The 9,803-nt window shown below is 44.6% G+C and overlaps 1 protein-coding gene across 1 annotated transcript; it reads right to left on the reverse strand.

The window, feature by feature from the left end:
* Positions 1-940: 940 nt before the first annotated feature.
* On the reverse strand, positions 941-6,286 carry LOC6601222 (E3 ubiquitin-protein ligase CBL-B-B). The gene is made up of 6 exons (XM_026992287.1): positions 5,521-6,286; positions 5,040-5,447; positions 4,857-4,981; positions 4,667-4,788; positions 4,462-4,593; positions 941-2,809 (listed from the first exon to the last, which is right to left on the reverse strand). The coding sequence occupies exons 1-6, from the start codon at positions 6,069-6,071 to the stop codon at positions 1,472-1,474; spliced, it is 2,676 nt and encodes an 891-aa protein (XP_026848088.1). The 5' UTR covers positions 6,072-6,286; the 3' UTR covers positions 941-1,471.
* Between the last annotated feature and the right edge of the window lie 3,517 nt (positions 6,287-9,803).

The raw sequence follows: 9,803 nt of genomic DNA on the forward strand, positions 1-9,803 counted from the left end.
TAAAAACCGATCGATCGATTACGATATACATACATATATATAGTATAAAGCCTGTAAAAAGGGATTTCGTAATACAAATAGAATGATTTTTTTGTTTTGTTTTCTTGGCTGTTGCATTTACTTGACTTTTTTCGTGTACGGAATTGAATTAATTGATTCGATTCGAACTTACAAATTACAATACTATTACAATTACAATTACAAAAAATAAAGTTCGAGCATTGTATAAAAAATCGAGGTAAACTTGATAGTGCATCGGATCCGGGAGTGGAGCGTGGCGTCACTTGTATGCTTTGTTCATTCTTTGGCGTCATTAATATTTTGTTGTTGCTGGTGTCACGGGGGGAAACTCAGGGCATTCGGTTCAGTGGTTCAGTGGGCATTTAGGGGAAAGGTGGCGGCAGCCGCCGAAGGCATATTCGATTCCAATTCTTGATTTTACGATTTCTAATGGCTGTGTTCGGTGTTCGGTGTTCTGTTCTAAACGCTCCCTAAGCAAGCCTACGGATTGACAACATGGCTCACTGATTCACCGAACAGGGCTTAGTGTTCAGTGTCCTTCTTTCAGATGATATGAGGGCTCTACTTATACGAGAATGGGCTCATGGGCATGAAGGTGAACTAAATCACGATACCTGTCTTTTTCTTTATACGAGTACATATAGTATTTTGTTGCTTCTTATACTATATCCTATATGAAAGAGAGGGAGAGAGAGATAGAGAGAGACAGAGAGAGAGAGAAGAGAATATTTCGCATTTCGATCTTGTTTGTTTTTTCGTTTGTATTTGTTTTTGGGGGGTGGGCAAGTTTTTCCTATTTCGATCTCCTTTCAGAACTGCAACGTATATACTTTCTATACCTTCTGTTTTTGTTATACATATATATGTAGTATTGTATATGTTTTTTCTCTTAATAGGAAGAAGTTAGATAGTCTTAACATACGTGTACATAGCTATATTTGATATCCATGGCGTTTTTGTGGTGCTTACATTTTTGTTTCGTTTTATTAGTTTTTTTTTAGTTTTTAATTTTTGTTCGTTTTGTTTTTGGGAACTTTTGGAACTGGGGAAACTTGAATTGCTTGTGGTGTGGGCTGGCTACGCCAAGTGGGGCCCGGGGCCATTCCCCACAGTGGGACAGGGCAAGCCAGGACGTGAGTTTAGCGTACCTATGTATATGTATATTTATATGTGTATGTCAGCATACATACATATATAGGCGTGTGTGAGGGGTGTGTGTGTGCTCCTAAAGCGGCAAATATGCACCCTGTTTGAGAGATTAATGGGCAATTTGCTTTGTCAAATATTTCTTAAGACTTATACTTAGATTTGTTTGCCTTTTGCCTGGGATCAGCATTATCATTATCATTATCATTATTCGGTATTGGTTTCCTCGCAGCATTATCATCATCCTTATCATTTTAATCATCATTCCAACCATCCATCCATCCATCCTTCAATCGTGACACTTTTAGGCGCTATTCTTGGAGACAAACTCGCGCAGTATGTCGCCAGCCATCTCGACGTTGTTGCGCGATATCCCCAGAGCAGTGATTGCATTCTCCTTGGAGTATCCCGCGTTCATCAGGCGCGCTATATACTCCAAATTGATGTTCTCGTAGGGAACGGAGCCGCAGTCTTTTTGATTGATCGTCACGTTGGCGTAGAGCAGCGGTTGGGCCTGCTGCTGCTGTTGCTTCTGCTGTTGTTGCTGATGCTGCTGTTGCTGATGCTGCTGTTGCTGGTGCTGCTGTGGAGGCGCAGGTGCAGTCCCCGCCGCTGTCGTCGTTGTCTGGGTCACTGTCTGCTTGGGAGCGGCCTTTTTGCCGTTGGCAAGGGTTGCGGCGGCTGCCAGCGCCACCGACCCGCCAGTGCTGGTGGTGCACAGCTGTGTGTAGTGCGAGGAGGCCGAGTCCTGCCTGGTGAGGGTCACGCCACGGGCCTCTAGGGGGCGGGTATCGATTACGCCGCTGATGGTCTCCGCGGGCCCCACCTCCACGATGTCCTCGTCCAGCAGGGACAACACTGGGGAGGTGGTGCTCGTCGCTATGCGCTGCTGCCGCATCAAGTCCTCGGCCAGGGTGTCCACGCTGGGCGTCACATGCGGCGGAATCGGCGGAGCTGTCGTCTGGGGCGGCACGTTGTCCATGCTGCACTGAATGTTGTCGATACTCTTGCTGGTGGTCGGCGGGGCAGTCACCTTGCCCGGAGTCTCGACGCCCGGGGAGGACTTACGCGGCGGGAGTGGAGGTGCCACCACAGCTGAAGCGGCGCCCGACCCAGAGGCCGAATCCTGCAGGTTCTGGAGGATGGCATACGAGCTGGTCGAGGCGGTGTCACTGCCGCTGCCGCTGGACGCAGAGTTCTCCGATTTTCCAGGCAACTTCTGGCCGTACGTGGAGTTGGCCACGCACGAACCGATCAGGGGAGCACTCATGCGGTTCGTCGACTTCTGGCTGATGCTGGCCCCTCCTCCATTGCTCAGGACAGCGGAGGCCGGCGGGGCGGAGGGCTGGGGCTGCGAGGAGGATCCTGCAGCGGTGCCTGATGTTGATGCTGATGATGATGCTGCTGCTGCTCCTGCCGTTGCCGCCGATGATGTGGACGAGGAGCTGGAGCTGGGTAGGCTGAGGACCGGACTGCCGCCCGAATAGAGATCGTTCTGCACGGCCATCAGGCTGGGCGTGGTGCTGCGCCGTCCAAGACGCGGCGAGGTGTGCGGACTGTGCTTCTCCGCGGCGGCCCCAGCGGCTGCCGAGGTACTGAGGGCGTGCAGCGAGGAGGTGGCTATGTTGAAGTCGCCCATGTCCTAGAGGGGAGGCGGAGGATTTAGTTAGGCAGATAGATGCGTGGAGGGCTAGGGCATGCCGCTAACAGGAGGACTGGGGAGTAGGCTGCAGATCTGTGCATGCAGAACGGAACAGAATGGAGAATCAACAACAAAAGAGAGTGAACAGTGGGGGGACAGGAGAAGGAGATGTTGAGAAAGAACAAATGAAAACATAATTCAATTGCAACCAATAATTAAATATTCATAAAATGTATATATTTTTCTTTTGTTTTAATACGTTTTTTTGTTTTCGTTTTAGCATAAAACTTATTAAGGAAATCAGAAAAAAATAAACTAAAGGCTATGATGTATGTATAAAAATTGCATTAGATGTATTACATAAATAAACATTATCGAATATACGCGATTGATGTGATCCTAGACTCGATCTGATCCTAGATCTGCAAGGATATGTTAACGAAATGAGCCAAGGGATGAGCTTTAATTGAGAGCAGTGCCCAAAGGGACTGCCTCAATGAAAATTTCTGTGCTAATACTTTTAGTTTTTTAGCTAAAAACGATCGCTGTCCATTCCGGCCTTCAGACAGAAATTGTGACATGTGCACTCACAGAGAAGCAAACGTTGTGTTTCATTTTAATAATCTAACTAAATTAATCAATTGTTGGCCTCTCTCTTCCTTTCGTTATAGCCTTGTTTCGTTTTGTTATTTCGTTATTTTTCTTCGTTTTGTTAATAATAAATTACAGTCTTAGGCCAGCCCTCGGGCATGATATGGTGGCTGCTTACACATACATCAAACTGAAACCGATCGGAAGCAAACACACGCTACTAAAAACTAAATATATCTTTGGAAGTATTAAACAATAAACTAAAATGAAATAAACACATAACGGAGCAAAATGTATACGTGAGGATGAGTCTAAGGAATACTGCCGGGGATAAGAATACACAGATTATAAAGAGATAGAGAGAGAGTGCGCGAGAGAGAGAGAGAGAGAGAGAGAGGTGGAAGCTCTACCAGATAATACAGAACGAGTTACAATTATAAATTCCTATGTACAAAAGACCGATCGAGGGCGAACAGAAAATGAATCATCAAATGAATGAATGCATAGAGAGATAGAGCAAGGGCGCGCGAAAGAGAGAGAGGAAACGAAACGAATAAGAACAAGTGTGAAGCAGCGAGCGCGATAACGAACATGGGGCTGATGAGCCACTTCCGCTTTGGCGCGGTGCGGCGCACACGAACGAGGAATTTCAACTACATAATGGGTGGATGGATGAATGAATGGGATACATGAATGAATGAATGAATGGATGAATGGATGGACAGATGGGATGGCATGGGGTCTGTTCTGAGTGTGCTAGTGTCTATGTCCGTGTGGATTAGTTGCGGATGAGTTTTGGCTAATAATTTAAATATGTTACAGCTAAAACAAACAAATTAATTAAAACTGGAAACTGCAAGAAACTGCAAACTGCAGGCTAAACATTAAACTTATATAAACAATAGCAGTTGTAAGATCTAGTTGTATATATAATGTATATATAGGTAGATATAGATGTATATATAAACGAACCAAAAGTAATCATAAGAGTAATGTGTATATATAAATAGCAGCACAGGCGGCAGCGGAGCAGGCGGATCAGGCTTTGAACAAAACTATACCTCTGTATCGTCGTCGTCCTGCTGCTGCTGTCGCCCATTGGTGACATTGCGATTGTGTTGCTTGCGCGGATCGAAGGCATCCACAACGATCTGTTCGGTGCCCTTGATCTCGGCGCGACAGAAGGGACAGCCCTGTGCAAAAAGAGCATATCAATAGGTCAAAATGTTTCACTTCAGGGGTAGTAGAGTTCTACACGGAGCTTACCTGTCCCTCAGAGTCAACCTGCCAGGAGGTGAGGCAGGGCGTGCACAGCAGATGACCGCAGGGCTCGATCCGGATATCCTTGTCGTTTTCCGCACAGATTTTGCACAACTGAAAGGTGCTGCCTGGAATGCCAAGAAACAAAAAAGCTTTAGGAGGAAACGGCTAGGTGGGACTGTAGACATGTACTCACCCATTTCACAGTATAGTTCGTATTGTTCTTGTGTTACAGTTATGTGATCCTCGGTAGGACTTTGCACGGCACAGGACAGATCCGGATTGTAGGCTTGGCCATCTGGATACAAGTAGAAGCCCTCGCTGCAAGTAGACACACATTAATAATCGTCCTATTGAAGACTTATCCAAGCACACTCACCGATGACCATCGAGCAGCGCCTGGCATAGCGATTTGTTCTGTGGAATCGTTTGCAGAATCTCGCCCTCTGCCGTCACATAGCCGATGGCCCACTGGCCGAGTCGTGTGCAGGACAAACGAAAGACATAGCTGCCGGCCTTGAGGATGTAGCGCTGGAGACGCGCCTTCACCTCGTCGTATGTGAGAAACGCCACATAGCCCGGATGGGTGACGGCCAGGATTTGCCAGTTGCGCAGCAATGTGACCCACGGCTGAAACAGACGCGTGAAGACATCGAATTCAAAATTCGAGATAAAGTCGTTGCACGTCAGGTCAATGGTGGTCTTCAGGGCCATAGCCTCCAGCCCCGACGATATCGGATGCACTTTGTTTAGCTCCTGTCGAAAGATCTTCCAAGGCACCAGTGTGCTGCGGGCGGGAGAATGTGTGTAAATGTTGAGACGATGCCACAAAGATGCATTGCCACAAAGCGAGCACTCACCTGTTACCAAAATTACTCTTCCAGAAGTCGGCCGCATCGGCCTTGGTGATTCGGAACTGATCGCCGGCAAAGACCCCGTTGGGGAATATCGCCTTGAGCTCGCTCAGCATGTGCGAAAAGACCAAACTAAGTTTGGTCAGGTTGCGGCGGTAATGGGAGTTCTCGTCGAACATCTTCTCCTTCCCCTCCTTGAAGAGCTTGATGGCCTGCTTGCATTTGCGCATCAGATTGTTGATGAAGACGTTGAAGTGCTCGTTGGCGTGCAGGAGGTGCATCTGGTCCTCGTTCTTGGAGTAGATGAGGCGCAGTCGCTGATACGTGTCCGGCAGTATATCCAGTATGAAGGGTGGACTGTTCTTGAGGTTCATTTTGGGCTGCTGGCACAGCTTGACCACCTTGTCCATCAGTTTCCACGTCTTCTCCAGCGTCTTCTTGTCCGTGGACAGACGCTGCGAGACGCATGCCTCCGAGATGGCACCGTGCAGTTTCGAAAAGAGTGAAGGAAAAATTTTTGGTTGTGATTGCACACGAGCTGTGCCTCTCGTCGCCATCTTTTCTCTGCTGCTGCTGCTGTTCTGTGCTGCGCTGCTGTTGTTGTTGCTGGTTTGGGGAGTTGTAGGTTTCACTCTTGACGTTCACGACATGAATTCAAACCTGGCCAGAACTACGCACGCACTAAACCGAAACTCTCGCACTATTATTTATGCACTAGCCGTGTGCATTTGCACATTTCATTTGCTCCGTTCAGCAATATACGATTTTTTTATCTTTATCCCACACACAATTTCTTTTCAATGAGTGGTGTGGCCGCGGATTTATCGTTAAGGTACACCGTCCGACCCTCAGAAATATACCAAAATATACCATTTCATTTAAAAAATATACCGTTAATATACTGACGAGCTCAAGTTCTATTTTACATATTTCTCGTTTTTGATATTCTGTCGAATATTACTAGCTAAATAGAATATTTAGCCATGCCATCATCATTTTATACGATTGATGAATAAATTTTCTATTTAACTGGTGTATTCTCAATACTTGCTATTATTGAATTTTGCGTAAAAAAAGGTTTTAGCGAAATAAGTCAAACAAAAAACAAGTAGCGAAATAGCTCAATCAAAACAAACGAAAAAGGAAATTGCTCAATTTTGATATTCCATTGAATAATGCTGACTAACTAAATCTCTCAGCAATGCCCACATAGTTTTATCCCATTGATGAATACATTTTCTACAAGATTGGATAGTTTTTAATCCTTGCTTTTATTGTACTTATTGTAAAAAAAAGGTTTAAACGAAAAAGTTCAACAAAAAAGGAGTCGCTATATTGCGTGTAAGCCGTAGTATAGGCCTTTGTATACCCTATTTTTGTTCTAATTTTATATGATAGTATAAATATTGATATGAAGATAAAACGTAACTTATAAAGACCTTCTCTCAAATTGACATTTTTTAGACATATTCATGTGTATGATGAGTGATGAGTATATGATCTTGATCCTGATACCTATTCTTGGTCTCTGAAAGAAGACAATAAGCTTTAAAATATCGTTGAAATATTGAAAATAATATTACATAATATTGAATAATATTAAAATATATTGAAAATAAATTGTTTTTGCCTGGGATGACAAACATATTCACAATTCTATAACATCCATTTCCCCCAGGGTATGTGTGCATGGAATGGGACTCATTGTTGTCAACCGGCTATGACGACTAATTCTTGGTTATTCTTTCTGCCGTCGAATATTCCCAGCTATATAGATCTCTCAGTTTTGCCCAGATAATTTTATATGATTGCTGAAACAATTTTAATCAGGATTAACTACTTTTAAGTACTTGCATGTTTTTTGTTTTGACAAAAACACGATTTCAACAAAAATGTTCAATAGTCGCAGGTTGTGACGTCAATGTTGCTGGTATTTGCATACTCATTTCTTATCAACCAGAGTGTGGCTTTTGTATACCCTAATTCGTGAATATTATATAAAGATACTGTCTTCCAACCTGCTTTCAAACGTAATTAGTAAATACCTTGTCTTAGATTGCATTTTTTTGGTCTATTCATGCATTTGATTAGGTGTTTGTAAATAAATCCTGATCCCAGTACCAGTTCTTGGTCTCTGTAGACAGACGATATGCTGTAAAATAGGGTGGTAATTTATTTTAGGTAATTTATCTAAGTCCGTTATGTAAAAATTATGTAGAAATTTCATTTGTAATTTGTAAAATGTACATGTACCTACCAACAGATGGCGCTGCTTGAGTAGTTGACATGTAGCCGAACTAACTACATTTTAACCTTCTTATTTCTCGACGAGTATAGCGGTATGTTCGATTTGTGGTTAAAATGGATGTGTGTAACACCCCGAAGGAAGCGTTTCTGATCCCATAAAGTATATATATATTCTTGATCAGCAGCAATGGCCGAGTCGATGTAGCCATGTCTATCTGTCGGTCCGTCCTGGCGCCTAGTTTTCAGAATTTTTTGACTGTAACTTTGATATATAGAAACCTTAATTCATTTAAATATGAATCAATGCACTATTTATGCTTTTAGAGTAATCTTAAAGATTTAGATGATTTAATCTTGAAATTAAACTGAAACTGAAGAGTGTTACCACGTTTTGCTCCCACGCCTCCTATGTGTATATTAGAGTAGGAGAAGCCCATTATCATTTTGCGTTAAGTTAGGATCACATTAGAAGCTTACCCAGCCATAAGAGCACATGTAAGCCCTAGCAAGAAATACGGGCCTGTGGATAATTAAAGGTCACTCAAGAGCAACCTCTCGCCTTTATTATACGGCTATCATGCCTACAACGACACAATAAATACAAAAATGTTGCTTAAGGATGAGCACGGCCCATCAAGCAACAATCCAACAGGCGATAAGAAAGTGCCCGGAAGAAGGACCTCTAGGATGATATGATCCTCCGCCTCCCCATTTAAGTGGAGCTCTGGCACCGCATTTATATAATACGTATACGACGAGTAATAATCGTTGTACTCGTACTCGAATCTTGTCTTTTTCTTGATGCGGCGTCACAGCCACCATCCACAGAGGCTGTGATTAGAGCGGCATCGTAGAAAACCCGCAGAACAGGTGCGTGGATGGAGGATGGGATGCCAGCTTCTATCTTTTATTATGGCCATTTCTTCGCACACAATCTTTTTAATATGCACTGCCGCCAGTGCAGCTACAATTTTCACTTTCCATTTTATTGGCAGCCCCGCAGGCCGCAGCAGCAGCAGCAGTAGCGACCGCAGGCAAACGTCAAATATTTGGCCAAAAAGAAATTGCACGGCTGCCAAAAGGTTTTTACGTCTGCCTGGCTTTCTTTTAATTAATTTTTTCGGCTTTTTCTTGTGTGTGTGTATGTGTATGTGTGTGTGTGCCGCTGTTCGTGTCTCCAGCATTAGTTCTGGACGATGATGGCGCTCAAAAGCCAAGTCATGGCTGTCATATGCAGTTTGGCTCCAAGGCCCCACTGATGGTCGCCGTCCCCGTTGTCTGGCTGCCCAAAAACTAACTGTAAACCATTCACTTACTGACCTCTTTTTTACCGCTGCTGTTGCCGTTTCTGCTGCTGTTGCTGCTGCTGCTGTGCAGCCGCCTCCACCTCCACCTCCACTCAATTTTCTTTAATGCACGCGACTCTCCCGCCGCCATTGATCTGTATGTGTGTGTGTTTGTGTGTGTGACCCTTATTCGCAACGCCACTCAGGCGTAAAATTTATGGCTTTAAAGTCTACAAGTCTATAAACACAGCTTCCAGCTAGCAACGAGAGCTGCACTGCGGCGGCGGCACTGTGGCTGCACTTTCTACTGCAACTGCAACTGCAACCGCATCGGAATCGTGTGGATCGTGTCTATTGGAGAGGAGGAGCACAGCACCGCACTGCACCGCACAGCATGGAGCATGGGAGCATGGAGCGCGGACCATGGCGCATGGAGTGTGTGTGGTGTGGTGTGTGTTATAATTTCAAATGCGGTTCGCCTTTTTGGTTGCATTTGCTGCCACTTTTGGCAAATTAAATTTGTACGCAAAACCGATTAGGCAGCAGCGGCAGGCAACAACATGGCCAAGTTGTTATTTTAAATACCGACAACTCCATTTAATCAATATGCCATGATGCCATGGAACAAGGCGATAGCTTTAGCTTCAGCTTCAGCTCCTCCAGCATATGGGCTCCAGCTCCAGCACCAGCGCTGTGTAAGCGCTGTGTAAGCCAGCGTCGACTGCGCTGCCTTTCACTCATATAAATTTGTTGGCA

The sequence above is a fragment of the Drosophila persimilis genome, unplaced genomic scaffold, assembly GCF_003286085.1.
Source record: "Drosophila persimilis strain 14011-0111.01,24,50 unplaced genomic scaffold, DperRS2 tig00000732-arrow-arrow-pilon, whole genome shotgun sequence".
Lineage (NCBI taxonomy): Eukaryota > Metazoa > Arthropoda > Insecta > Diptera > Drosophilidae > Drosophila > Drosophila persimilis.

Bases quoted from the DNA above. Each gene is read 5' to 3' on its own strand.
- LOC6601222 (XM_026992287.1), bottom strand. From the start codon at position 6,071: ATGGCGACGAGAGGCACAGCTCGTGTGCAATCACAACCAAAAATTTTT. The intron at 4,594-4,666 runs GTAAGCTCCGTG...CTTTTTGCACAG, and splicing joins AGGTTGACTCTGAGGGACAG to GGCTGTCCCTTCTGTCGCGC. The intron at 2,810-4,461 runs GTATAGTTTTGT...CCTCCCCTCTAG, and splicing joins AGGACGACGACGATACAGAG to GACATGGGCGACTTCAACAT.